This window comes from Exophiala spinifera, assembly GCF_000836115.1.
Source record: "Exophiala spinifera strain CBS 89968 unplaced genomic scaffold supercont1.2, whole genome shotgun sequence".
In the NCBI taxonomy this organism is placed as follows: domain Eukaryota; kingdom Fungi; phylum Ascomycota; class Eurotiomycetes; order Chaetothyriales; family Herpotrichiellaceae; genus Exophiala; species Exophiala spinifera.
This window is the reverse complement of record NW_015622514.1, coordinates 1487167-1501028: the sequence shown is the minus strand read 5'-3', so window position 1 is coordinate 1501028 and position 13862 is coordinate 1487167. Positions and strand designations below refer to the sequence as shown.

The 13862-nt window shown below is 53.9% G+C and overlaps 5 protein-coding genes across 5 annotated transcripts; 3 read left to right on the top strand and 2 right to left on the bottom strand.

The window, feature by feature from the left end:
• Positions 1 to 201: 201 nt before the first annotated feature.
• PV08_02837 (uncharacterized protein) lies at positions 202 to 1710 on the top strand (the record flags this gene model as incomplete). Its single annotated transcript, XM_016377195.1, has 4 exons — positions 202 to 249; positions 303 to 772; positions 832 to 937; positions 1018 to 1710. 4 exons carry the CDS (start codon positions 202 to 204, stop codon positions 1708 to 1710), a joined length of 1317 nt encoding a protein of 438 aa, XP_016238765.1.
• Positions 1711 to 2083: 373 nt separating this feature from the next.
• On the bottom strand, positions 2084 to 3387 carry PV08_02836 (uncharacterized protein; the record flags this gene model as incomplete). The annotated part of the gene is made up of 2 exons (XM_016377194.1): positions 2084 to 2185; positions 2248 to 3387. The coding sequence occupies 2 exons, from the start codon at positions 3385 to 3387 to the stop codon at positions 2084 to 2086; spliced, it is 1242 nt and encodes a 413-aa protein (XP_016238764.1).
• A 525-nt stretch (positions 3388 to 3912) lies between these two features.
• On the top strand, positions 3913 to 4248 carry PV08_02835 (uncharacterized protein; the record flags this gene model as incomplete). Its single annotated transcript, XM_016377193.1, has 1 exon — positions 3913 to 4248. One exon carries the CDS (start codon positions 3913 to 3915, stop codon positions 4246 to 4248), a length of 336 nt encoding a protein of 111 aa, XP_016238763.1.
• A 3041-nt stretch (positions 4249 to 7289) lies between these two features.
• Positions 7290 to 9265, top strand: PV08_02834 (uncharacterized protein; the record flags this gene model as incomplete). Its single annotated transcript, XM_016377192.1, has 2 exons — positions 7290 to 8065; positions 8122 to 9265. 2 exons carry the CDS (start codon positions 7290 to 7292, stop codon positions 9263 to 9265), a joined length of 1920 nt encoding a protein of 639 aa, XP_016238762.1.
• Positions 9266 to 12445: 3180 nt separating this feature from the next.
• PV08_02833 (uncharacterized protein) lies at positions 12446 to 13516 on the bottom strand (the record flags this gene model as incomplete). Its single annotated transcript, XM_016377191.1, has 1 exon — positions 12446 to 13516. The coding sequence occupies one exon, from the start codon at positions 13514 to 13516 to the stop codon at positions 12446 to 12448; it is 1071 nt and encodes a 356-aa protein (XP_016238761.1).
• Positions 13517 to 13862: the final 346 nt, after the last annotated feature.

Here is a 13862-nt window from a genome sequence, read left to right as displayed (position 1 = left end):
GCTCGAACGCTGGGATCCTGCCCAAGGGTGTCTATTGTGACTCCCAGAGAATAGGCTCTCGCTCCATCCCAAGTGTCCTGCTCACCCTTCAATGCTGAAGCCACTTCTTCCAGGTATTGTACAAGTGCTCGGGTTCTAGGTTTGTCTTTTGCCTTGTCCTCTCCCACTTCCCTTGAGACTTAGCCTATCTACGTTGGCAAAATGATCTCTCGCCTGCAAGAAGAGGCCGAGGAGGTCTTTGATCCCAAGGTTGTCACCATGCCCCCGGGATGGTCTCCTTCTAGGACTGACGATATGGCCAGGTACATCTGGCGTGTGAGCTTCCGACAAAGTCTTTTACTTTCGAAGATCTGAATCTACAACCCTCTGCCACAAGCGCAAAGATTGCTGCTACCCTACCATTTCCCATCCTTTCAGCAGAGGGAGTCCGCGCCTACAGACGGTCCTTGTTCACAACAAAGGTGCTTCACAACTGCGCTGGGACCCCTGGCCCTGGGGCCCTGACTCTTCGCAATGCCGCGGAATACTCTAAATTCATCAAACAATTCTGGACACACCCCGAGACTATCCGACTGTTGTCTGAGGCAGCCGGGGTGCCCCTTCGCATCGTGATGCCGACCGAGATTGGCCACACAAATATCCAGACCAAGGGCGGTACTATTGGAGAAATGGTCTCCGAGCTCAGCGTCGAACCACAAACCACAAAGGTGCCTTTGACAGACGAGGATCGTGCTTACGACCCTCTGAAGACCTCTACGATAATTCCCTGGCAGTAGGATTTCCCTGTCTTCCCTTCCCAACCCCAAAAGTATCCTCCTAATCCGTGTAAAGTTACGACTCCTACCCGTACGTGTGTGTCATCATGCTCAGCGACACAGAAGGCATGCTCGGCGGAGAGACATACATCAAGACCGGCGACGGTGTGCCCATGAAGGTAGTTCCCGCGCTCTTCTTTCCCACCCTTGATTCCATTCCCGTTTTCCTCGATGCTGATATACTGGTCTTTATAAATCACAGGTCGAAGGTCCAACTCTAGGCCACGGCGTGATTCTACAGGGTGGCCAAGTCCAGCATCTCGCTGCTCGCGGCATCGGTGTCACGGAACGCATCTCCACCATCACGTCCTTCTGCGCAGACGTGCCCGGGGTGTACGACTCGAGCCACATCACCAACGTCCGCGTGTACTCCGACCGGCCCGTGCTGTACAGGCAGTGGACGCAGTACCGCCTCGAGAAGATGAAACGCGAGATTGACACGTTACTCGACGAGATCTCGACCGCCCCGACGCTCTACGACGTGCAGCGCGTCCACGACTTCGCGGCCGACCAGGTGGAGTACCTCAAGCGGACGGCGCACCAGCTGATTCCGCACGACGACGTCGCGGCCGTGGTCGGCACCTTTGGCGAGCGAGCCGTCCGCGAAGCGTCGAAGACGTGGGAGCGGGCCGAGGCGCAAGCGGACTTTCACGAGCGGGCTGCCTCCGTGACGCCGAGCACCTGGATGCCCGACAGCGATCTGTGGATCGACCTCGCGGGCACGAGGACGGCCATTGAAGCCGGCAAGACGCTCGAGTCGCAGCACGGGAGGTTCAGGTGGACGAAAGACCGCCCGTTCTGCATGGGCGATGAATTGCTCCGGCAGGGTCTGCCCGAGCTGTTCCTGTCGTGGCTGCATGCAACCGGCTTACACGGCAAGGCGGGGGAAGCGTGAACGTGAGAACGAGGGCTAGGTTTCTGTTGTCGTCTTGATCGTTTCCAGGATTCTTCTTCTATCTTTTACGCGGAGCAATAGCGAATGGCTTTTTCCCTTTTCCCTTCTCAAAATGCAAAGAGGGCCTTTTGACGTCGTGGCCGCAGGAGGTTGCTCATGTAGCCAGTGCCATCACATTCTACGACGAATATTATCAACATCCTTACATTCTGTGTCGTCCCGAATCCCACGAGTGATGTGATACTGGATGAGAGTGGGCGTAAGCGACTTAGTAGAGGTTTTTCAATGAGAGGTGCTACACCCCGTCACTCGCAGTAACGTTCATCCCAGAGAAAGAGGTATATTGGTACAAGCTGCTTCCCTATCTACTACTCTAGGCGTGGCCTCTCCTCCGCTTGCCTTGGTTCCGAGGCCGTGGTGTGACCACCATGTGGTTGATCTTCTTCCTCGGTCGAGTTTTGAACCCAGATTTGGCCTGTTCCCGATGCAGTTAGCAAGCGTGTTCCGATGGTCTATTTGGGACAGAATGAGACATACCGGAATACCCCAGGGACTGACGGGGATACGATTGCCCTTGGACTTTCCTCGGCCACCACCGTGGGCGTGGTCGGCTGCGTTCATGGCCAAGCCTCGCACGGTCGGACGAATACCAAGCCATCGCGACCGGCCGGCCTTTCCCAGTTGCCTGTACTTGAAGTTGACATTGCTCGCCACGCCGATTGTGGCGACGGCTTCCTTGTCAATCAGACGAACCTCGCCACTGGCAAGGCGGACAGTTACGTAGTTGGCAACCTTTTCAAAGCGCTTCAGCTGCGCCGGGGTCAACGAGTCCATGAGCTGGTCGGGCGTCAGGGAGGTCATGTCCATGCTGCTGGTCTCGCCGATGAGCTTGATCATCTCCTTCTGCACGCTGTCTTCGCCCTTGCCAATGATGACGCCGTGCGTGCCGGCGCTGCGACAGATTTTGGCGATAGAATCTTTCGAAGGACAAATGTTGAAGATGGGGGTTCCAACGGGGATCATCCCGAGCTTTAAGCAGTTTCCTCTCCACGCCGTCTTGGAAGCAACGACACCCAGATCCGTCGTGCCGCCCATCTCTTTGATAAGGTCTTCCGGTAGCCCGCTTCGATAGCTCTCGACAACGTCGCCGGCCCGTAGACCTTCGGCGGCCAGGATGTAGGTCCGCTCGTTCGATTTTAGATTTCTGACCAGAGCGATATGGGCTGTGCGATTGGGATCGTGTTCGATGCGCTCCACGAGGTGTTTGCCGCCATTTTGCCGCATGAAATCCACGGTTCGGATTCTTCGCTTGTGACCGCCGCCACGGTGCCGGACCACGACGTGACCGGTGTTGTTTCTTCCTCCTCGTGCATGTCCCTTTTTAGGGGCCGTGAGCGAGAACCACGGACGGCCTCTCCATAGGTGATCGTTCAAGGGCCTGACCAAGTGGCGGATACCCGGGGTTCGAGGAGTGTATCGGCGGAGCTTGACCTCCTCCTTTGCAGAGCCAATTCGGTCATCCGGTTCGGCTAGTGATGAGTTCGTCAAGGGCCTGTCTAGATCTGATGTCCTTGGGTGCACTGGGTCGACAACTTGCGCGTAGGTTCTGCGAAGAGCAGGCTTCGCAAAGTTACATCCCCTGCACAGAGTGCGAAGAGGTATCCGTGGTTGCAGCATTGTCTTCTGGGCCAGGCCCCTGAAACAAAGGTTGACAAAGTAACAAATTATGAGCTCAATCCCGAACTCATACCCCGATAGTGCCGATACCACCTCATCTACAGCGATGGGAGCAGGGTTAAGTTCAATCCTGGAGACTGTTGGTTCACCCACTGTGAAGCTCCAAAATTCGCAGTTGAAAGTCCAAAGGTACAAATGAACCAATCGGCTAACCTGCTTCCTGGGGAGCAGCACCTGCAGACCAAATGACTAAGCAAGCAGTTCATCGCGACGACTTCCAGGTCACTTCACAAACAACCAACACAACTTCTTCCTTCTTTACGTGCCCGTTCCTGATGAACCAACTGTGTCCATTGATCCACAATCGCCATGGTTGTGTCTGATCAGACTCCGGTGGACAAGTCTCAAGGTCTGTAACTGTTCTGCCCGAAGCTCGATACGTCGCGACCTAACCCTATCTCAGGTGGGTGTGAAGATACGCGAGACGACAATTCAGCGCAGGTAAACCCTCTGCCTGACAATGAGATGAATGAGAATGCAACGATTGATTCAGAAGACTGTCAACGCCGTCCTCAACCAGCCCCTGGAAACAATTCCAACATCTCTCAACAGTCCTCCCCCTTTCTTGCGGCTTTCAACCGAGCGTCAATGGCCGTTATGCAGACCCTTGACTGGCCGGAAAACGAATTCCTCCAATGGGCCAAGACTGATGTTAATGAGGCAGTAGCTGCGGCAGAAGAAGACATCGCTTCTCTCGACTACATCTGTCAACAATCCATGACGCCAGAGGTCTTACCCAGTACCCTGGAAGCGGCTCCGAGTATGGAAAATGGTTTGTCAATATTCGTACAGCCCAAGTGATCGAGCACTCTCAAGTCGTCACAGGTCGCATATCAGCACAACATTCACAATCGATTGACAAGCTTAAAAAGGACGACAACAAGGTCTTGTGTCAGCGATACACTTCTACCGGTATTGGACTCACCATTGCGACACGGGCAGACACGGCTTGGCGCATTTGTTGCTGACATATTCAGGCTCATGTCCCTTTGGAGGCACATGCCGTCACGGCCATCACAATGTTAACAAGGTTGCGATTTGCCCTACTGTCCTACGTGGTATTAAATGTGTTGCTAGTGATGACTGTCGCTTGAGTCACGACGCTTCACCCGAACGGACCCCCTTTTGCTTGTTTCATATGAAGTCCAGATGCAATCGCGAACCATGTCCGTACATTCATACTGCTGTTGACCCGGATGCCCTCATCTGCAGTGATTTCGCTCTGTTGGGATACTGCCACAATGGCTCGGCTTGCAAATCTCTCCATCTTCGCTATTGTCCAGATTATTCTAATTTAGGTCACTGCACGAAAGCACGATGCTACCTACCGCACGTTGGCATGAGAGACATCCAAAGCCAGAGGGTCACGCTAGCCTCGACTTCTGACTCAGGCGGTTCCGTGACACCAATCTGGAATGAGACGTTTGTCGGAGGCCCTGTGGGTGGTCAAGGCGGATTCATCCAGCAGAACGACTTCATCCCATTGTAGGTTTGTCGTCCCTTGTCGCCTCCCCCAGGCGCGACACGGTGCTATTTCTGCTCCTCCCTACACACGAGGCACTTGGCATAAGGACGGGACTTTCTCTGTGATGGATGTGAAAGCGTATCGGACGAAGGCTTGGAGTATCAGGAGGCGGAGGGATGCATGGCTTTCATTGCTGGTGTCGGTACGTCGTGGTGCGAACATGCGCCCTACTTCGCTTAGAAATACGATCAATGGCGGTATTACGTTTTGCAAAGAGTGAGGCTTCCGATCGTTGTAGCCGATTCCCTATCCTCTTGGTCTGAATGAAAGTGTGATAGGCCTGTCAAGTTGTTTACTTGTCATGGTCAGCCTCACCTTTTGGGCAGCAAGGGGCTTGTAGTGTTTCAGGAATTGGCTGCTTAACCCACGTACTCGTACAGAACCAGCCACCGGGAAGCCACAAATCTCGCGCGGTAATAACTGGAGGCTCCATCGAAGCAGCCGTCGCTATGTAGGAGATTCTTATGATCATCAACGTCTGAGGTCTAAACAACCATCACATGGAATGGGAACTGCCCGGGCCGACTGAGCCATTGCACTCTTCGGGGGACCAGCTGGTGGTGTATTCGGTAAGTCGGCTCAGATCAGACGATCATATCACCAGATATAGTATAAGCTACAACCCCTGATTGGGAAACCTCTCTCGAGTCCACGCAGGAGGCGTAATCGGGCCGGGGAGCTTGGTGCCCCTCGCCCAACACCTTGGCAAGTACCAGCGGAACGAGGGAGCCAGACAGTCCTCGCGCCTCGTTGAATTGACGTACAGAGTCGACGGTCGGAATGTTTATTCTCCGGGGCGGCGGATGCATCTCCTGCTCAGACGTAAACGAGGTTGTTTTAGCTACAAACAGAGGTTGATGTGCAAAGAAAACGATCCTTGGGCACGGCGTGAGAGGCCCGAGCCGTGCGGCGAGGACCGGGAATCGTAGCCTAAGAAGGTCGCCTAGAAACCACGGAGCAGGTTACTGTTTAGTGTGGACTGCGTGACTAAGTTAACTAACTTAGTCGGCCAACTACGGTACTAACTAGTTAACTAAGTTAACTAGAGTCAACTGAGTTTCTCCTCACGCATCTCCTGGTCGCGCTATCGCCGGCAACGAGCTGCTTGTTCACGGTGATTGCGACTCAAGGCATGCTATAGGGACCTGAACACCACTGCTTGGACTGCAAATCATGGCCCTGGGCCTCTTGTGCCGCTGCCAGGCTCTGGTGGCCCCAGGTCCCCTGACCTCGCGTGTTTCTGTGCCTGAACGAGACCACCTGCTCCGTAAGACTGATCATGGCCACATGAGACTCGCGGGCAGCCCGGGCCACCGCCAAAGCTGTTTGGGGTCCCTCGCGGTCGCATCGACACACAGGGCGACGGCAGGTCAGTTGGGCGAGTCGCAAGGTTGTGGATGAACTGGAAGCTGCAGGCCGCTAGAGGAGGTCGCATACTGGGCGACCGCTGGGAGGAGTCGATGGCAGCCAGTGTCGTTGCTGCAGCGCTGCAAACTTTGCGCAGCTCTCGAACCCACAGCTGCACACCTGCCCAAGGACCAAAAGCCTCCCATTGCAGAGCATCCAATGCCCTGCTGGCTGACTGTTTCTTCCGCCAACCACCGCTGCTTTTCTGCTCCTGGGCCTCGATGGCGGTCGCAGACTCAGGCTTGTTAGGCGTCGGCAGGGACACGGAAACACACACACACACACACACACACACACACACCCACACACAGAGAGAGAGAGAGCGACAGACACAGCGGCCGACGCAGCAGAGGGCGGATTACACTAGACTCGGCTCAATCAGACTCTGGTCGTGTCTCTCGCCTCTCCACTCCCAAGCACAAAAAATGCCCCTCAGCCAAACCTCCTCCCACTCGTGTCCTCGGCCTCGTCGTCCTCTCGGAACGCGGGCCTTGGGTCGTTTTCCTCGCTGAGGCTCCCTTGTTTCTGATTCTTGATCCTTCCGTACGCGAACGCCTCGGTCGGTACTGTATTGTATCGAGACCACGTTACCCGCCTCTCCTCGATACCCAGGGTCGGTACTAAAGCCCGGGCTGCTCTCCTCCTCGTCCCTACTAATACCGCCTTATATCGTCTACCACTATCGTCTCGATCCTTTACTTCTGACTTCAAGATCATTATGCTTACCTTTTCTTCTGCTTCTGCCTCTTCATCTGCTTGAAAACTCTGCCGTTGCCCCCTCGACTGCGACCGAGGCGACACCACCACGGCCATTGTCCTTCCCCACCTTCACTCACCGCCACTTGCCCAGTTCTCCGATACCTCGACACACCCATTACCCATTGGCTTTTTCAAACAAACTTCTCATTCCATGGCCATGCAATATTCTCAGCAGGGCTTTTACGACTTCGCCCCTCAATGGCCCGACGAGGTGAAGCCTGCCTTGACCGAAGACAATTCTTCTGTCCTCGACGACCGAGTCCTGGATTCATCGACCCCGGCCGACATGACAGCGGCTGCTCCCATTGACAACGGACATCTCGCCATGCCGAAAGTGGAGGATGACTTCTCCGGCCCTACGCAAGTCTGGCAGGAAAGACCCCAAGCCGTCATGAACGCCGCCAGGCACTACTCACAGCCGTCGATGTCCTTAGCAAACGTCAACACCTCGTTCTTTGCTCAACCACCCTCCGCCAACTGTGGCTCTGCATTCGCGCAGACCCCTTCCTGGCCGCTCACGGCGCGTTCGGAGGCGAGCACTCCTACGCCGTTCTTCGCAGCAGCACAGGACCAGTTCAACCAGCAAGTCCAGTACCCCGGCGGCCCGGTGACGTTGTCTACCTTCGCTCAACAGGATCCCCTGTCGGCAGTTTCCATGTCCCCACAGTCAAGCCAGGGTGGATGGGCCTCGACCACCTCCTCCAATGCTACGGAGCGCAGCCGAAGACTGCGACACCACAAGTACCGGGCTCCCTCGCCTGGACTGGTGGTCAGATCAGATGGCATCAGGAAGAAGAACGCCAAGTTCGACATCCCCTCCGAACGGAATCTCGCCAACATCGACCTCCTCATTGCGTCGTGCGTGAACGACGAGGAGAAGAAGGAGCTCAAACAACAGAAACGCCTTCTCCGCAATCGTCAAGCTGCGTAAGTGCCCTCAGCAGTAACGCCCTCTGTCATCACACTAACCCTGACCGCTGTAGGCTTGATTCCCGTCAACGCAAGAAGAGTCATACTGAGAAGCTGGAGCAAGAGAAGAAGATCTTCACGGATCAAAAGAATGAGATGGAAAATACAATCGCTCACCTCGAAGCGACTCTCCTCCAAGAGAGAGAACAGTGGGCACGTCAACGCCAGCAATGTGAACAATACATCCAGCGACTGCAGTATGAACGGGACGAGGCCATTAGAACCAAAACTCTCGATACTGCCGACCTTCGGCGTCAAAACAACATTCTCAAGGACACCGTCAGAGACTTGGAGAGGCATCAGCACATCAAGGCATTTTCGAACAACCCTGCGGATGCATTCACAAATGACTTTACCAACTTCCGATCCTTGGATCTCGAAGACACGTGGGATAGTGAATTCAGTCTGATCAACCCCGACGATCTGAAGCTGGAAGAAAACGAGTCGCTCCAACGACAAGCCACACCACGTCCCCCTACGTCGACCCAGCACGTGGGAGGTGACAGCCTCGACGTCAAGGTCGACGCCGGTTTCAGCTGGAATACCTTCTACATGTGCCTGCTGGCAGGTGCCTTTATTGTCTCTCAGACCGGTTCCTCGTCGACTAATGCGGCCACATCAGCTGCCGTCATCACCTCTACGATGCCGGCCCTTGCCGACGACTATCGTGCCGAAGCTGGCAACGTCCTCAATGCGGTTCTCGCTTCCAGCGCGGCTGGTGCACATGAAGCACTGCCCTCTCGCCCAGCAGCCGCAAACATGGACCACAGTAATTACCAACAGGCAAACTTGGCACAATCCGACAGAGTGCCGAACGCCGGTCGTGCCGCCGAGACATCCTTGGACAGCTTGCACGCAACGCTCACAACGCCATCACGTCAACAGCAGACCAGTGCCGCATTCTCTCTGTCGGCCTCGTCCTACAACCACATCGCCAATGGGGACAGTGTGTTTGATGATGACAGTGATGACGTTGAGATTGTTGAAGTCAAGCCAACTCGGCTTCAGCAATTGTTTGCCAACATGCAAGCTGAGCGAGACGGCATTGACAAGATGGCCGGCATGAGCAGCAAAGCCTGTGAAAGGAGTGTCCTCCTCGACCGTGTTCCCGAGAAGGTCCTCCGTGACTTTCGGGAGATGATTGCTCGCGTCGAGTAAGATTTTTTCTTGTCTTATCTGGCTTCGCAACACACAGGACAGAGACTTATCTCCTATGTATCCTTGGTTTGTTTCTTTTTCAGCTCTGGACTCTGGGCACCTGTCTTGAACAAGAACGATACTCGACCGCCGCCACCACCACCTACTCATCCATGCACACAAACATCTACAAAGATTATCGGCTCCAAGGCACAATTTCTTTATTCCCACCACGGTGTTTTGTCTGGCTCAGGGGATTTTTGTTTTCTTGTTGCTGAATGAATGACTACTACGAACAAATGAATGAATGAATGAATGGAATGGACCCAGCTATTGGCTTTGTCTGTTTTTTTTTTTGACTTGACATCATGACCGTTATGAAGCACTGACAGATGGAATGGAAATTTGGGGGGAAATTTAGGAAAGAGGAATGGTACCTCAGGTATCTAGGTTTGGTAAACAGGTACACTTTGGGACTTGGCAGGCCCACACTGTGCAACTTAGCTGTTGTATTTTGAGAGGGTGAGAGGGAGATAGAACTGGAACCAGTCCGGAACATGTTATGTTTTTGAAGGGGATGGTTCTGGAAATGAGTAAAGCAGGAGGCGAGTCTACTCTCTCTCTCTCTCTCTCTCTTCTCTCTCTGTGGCCCGAATCAGCACAGATTCTGAATTTTTGTTTTTTTCCCCTTGTGTGATGATGACGATGACGATGACGACGATGTTGTTGTTATGGCGAGATTCCAGATCTACAGAGGCAAGGGGGGGGGGAGGGGAGACAAAGATGCACATTTTTATGACCATTTTATACTCTGATTAGCTAGGTAGCTTCGACGGTAGCAAAAGCTAGCTTAGGTGGCTTGATTTTACGTTTTTACGTTTTACGATTATTGACTGACGATTCCCATGAAATGAATCACGAAGATGGACCGAGGGGGGGGGGGGAGGAGAGATCACGGGTCAATTGTTGATTGTTGTTGATTGTTGTTGTTGTTGTTGTTGATGATGATGATGATGGTGATGATGACACTATAGGAGTATCTATATAGCACGGGGATTCATTATCGTGACTTCCTGGAATGGAAAACGTTGTCGACGACGACGACGACGACGACGACGAGATCAAACGAGATACCGATGACCACTCGACACAGAGACAATTTCTCTCTCTCCCTCTCCCTCTCTCTCTCTCTCTCTCTCTTACGTTTCCTTCTTTCTCCAAGCTGTTCATTTCATCTACCCTAGAATCATAGATGGAGTGACTAGAATCCTAGATACGGACGGACAGAAGGAGTATGTCGAACGTTGGTCAGACATCGACGCACGCGAAATCTCCCTTCATTTTTTTTTCCTCCTCCTTTCTCAGCACCGCCGAATGAAACTTCGGTACGTACGTACGCAGCTTTCGACTGACCAGCCAGGCTGAAGTGGAGAAAGTAGGAGATGGACAGTCAGTCAGTCAGTACCTTGTATCGACAGCCTCCGTCAACGGGGTCCTCGAAAAACAAAACAAAACAAACACAAGGACCAAAACAGGAGAAAGACAGGGAGCGAAAAGGGAGGGGGGGGGAGGGGGGTCTATTGATCTCCCTTCACGTCGGACTGATGACTCTGCATTAGGAGAAACTTTTAGCCAAAAACGTCCGAGTGCAAGTCATCCAATGTTCAAACAGATGCTTATCCCCGTGCTACGAAGATCGTGCGATGATCAAGTGCACCAAAAACGGCGCCGTCGTTGGACCTCGCCAGGATAAGGAGCGGCGAGAGACACAGACCAACAACCATGGCCAACCCACCCCCCCCGAAAAAAAAGAGAGATCCACTCGAAACGCGTGATATCCTGGCCCAAAGGTCGGCAGGTTCAAGAAAAGCGAACTGCAAAAGTTCCCCCCCTGGCCAAAGAAACGACGAGGAGAAGCATCACCAGACCGGATAGATAGGATGGGGTCAATTTGTCCGCCTCCCTGGGCGGACAAAATAGCTCATTTCGTGGGTATCCAAGACTCGTCAACGTGAATCTCATGAGCTTGAGCTCATGAGAAAGGTGAAAGAAACAATGTATTCCTGCCCAACTCAAGGCTGGAGGTGAGTCAAAACTCGTCGCAGCCAGTGCTTGACCGCCTCGTTTAACACGCGTATCCTTGTCGCCTGAACACATTGATTCGTATTCCGCAAAGGCTGTTGCAGCCGACCCAGGAGTAGCCAATGCGACGTGCGAGGAAGGGCCTCCCTTGACAGAGACCGATTCAAAGGGACGGGAAAGGCCTGGGGCGACGGGCACAAGACACCGAGCAGTACTTGCTTGGAGAGACGGTCTTGCTGAAGCAAATTCCCGGACTCACTTAGGCGGGTCGTACTTCTCCTTCCAAATCCTGTTGATCACAAAGAACAAGAGACGTCAGCAAACGATTCCACACCAAGACACGGGGGTCGGGCAAAAGCCTTGAAACATGCAATCAACGCCCGTTTTTGCGGTCGCAAATGTACCGTGAACCCCAGCCACCTTGAGCTAGGCAGTTGGAACTTCAAAGCCCGTCAACTAAGAAACAAACCGCGGGTCGTGGGCATGGTGACCCTGGCCGCATATGCGGTCGCATAAGTCGGTGTCCAAAGTTATCGACGAATCAGGCCGGTCTTGGCGCCGATGTTCACGACACCGCCATATTTTCGACCCGATCGAGCGAAAATTCAGGCAGGCCACCGACAGGTGACAATGCTCGATTGGGGCCGCGGATGGAGGGAAACATGCCAAAAGGAAAGCCAAAGCGACTTCACTTACCAGGTGTTCCCCAGTGTTTTTGCGCCGTTTTTCTCCGCCAATCTGAGAAGCTGTGCTGCTTTAAACTAGATCGCAAGATGCACGAGTCAGTGCGCCTGTATTTCCCCGAGGCAATGGTGCATTGTGATTTGCAGCAGGAACACCACGGGGGGCTAATGCAAGGTACCGCAACGAGAGCCAGTGAGACGGCCGTTGTGTGGCTGTGGCACTCATGCATTGCTGCCCAAAGTGAGGCAGCGATAGAGAGCGAGCTGTATTTGGCTGGTATGTGTATTTGGGGGCCGTGTTTGGCCGGAGCCGGATTCATGGGATGGCTAGTGCTGAATCAAACAGGGAACACAAGGACCCCTGACTGTACGATGGCTGAGGTTTCTCACATTCGCGTGCATGGCTGAGGCTCAACTGGCTCGCTGCTTTCACTTGTCACGTGTGGGGATCGGGACGCAGAGGGTGATAGGGGATTCTCAGAGCGTCGTAGTAATTGTTGAGAGCAGGGAGAAAGCACCAGGAATCACTCACCTTGTCCTTCTTGCCCCCAAATCCTTCCAGATAACACCAGGCCGCCTCATTCATTGCGTCAGTGTCTCCCAGGTTGGCGGCTGTTTCGTAGTACTGCCTCGCTGCGACTTTGTCCACTGGGATGCCCCAACCATGTCTGAAGCAGTTGGCCAATTCGAAGATGGCAAGCACCAGTTCCCCTTTTGCTGCACCTCCCTTCTTCATGCCGGCTTTGAGGGCATCTGATTCGATGGTTGCAGAGTTGGTTGCAGCGGCTGACAGGTAGGTAACCGCCCGCGCAGGATCGGGCGTGCATCCCCAACCATGGCGAAGAGAGAGTCCATACAGAACCTGGGACAAGACATTCCCGGACTCGGCCAGTTGGCGGAACATCTCTGTTGCCTCTGACAGATCACCAGATTCGTGAAGTTGAATGGCCTTTTGAATGTCAATGTCACCCTCCGGGTCGTTCACACTTCGCGCTCGCGCCCTCGTCCCGATGTTTAGACTCTCCATCTCGCTCGTGGGTGATTTGGCGGGAAGGACAGGAATTTTGGTCGCTAGCTTGGTGGCCCGTTCTTCCCACTGAGCTTCTTTATCCTGACGGTCACCAGACTCGTTGTACGCATCCCGAATGTCCGGAAGGTCAGGAGGGAGGTTGACCGAGCTTGTACTCCCCGACCGGTCTTTATTCAAATGCAGGCGCTCCGATAGTCGCCTGCGGTCTTTTCTCTCCTTCTCTGGAGACGATGCGTCAGATCCAGCCGGACTAACACTCTTGCGGAAACGACTGAATGATCGTCTTGAGGCCGAAGGGTTACTTGGACTAGCAGGAGACGGATCTCTCACATCGTCAAAGGCAGGAGGGTTGATGTATTCTTCAGTGTTCGTGTCCGTACGGACAAAGGTGAACTCATTCGCCTGCGGCAAGGGTGGTGGTAGGACGCGCTCATCATCGATTTTATCCTTCTTCTTGAGTAAGTCTTTCAGGGGCATGTTTTCGACGGGTTCTTGGAAAGATCACAGGCTCTGGAGGGGGTTTGTGGTAGGAAACAGCACACGCGCAGTTGGACAAGACGGAGCAATATCAGGAAATGCTTCGATACTGGCAATATCTCTTGATATTGAGGCAGGAGCAAGACATATCAGGCATGCGAGGGTCGTGGAATGCGTTGCGGCTGTGCCAGCGGTTATTGGGTGAGATTGCATCAATGGATGGATGGAAATGGGACGAGAACCCTTGGCCACATACATTGTGCCATTGGCGGCGGCGTGGGGGCCGTAGCCTATTGTACTCGTACAGCACCTACAGCGTCTCTCCCTCTCTACCAGCGGTCTGGTA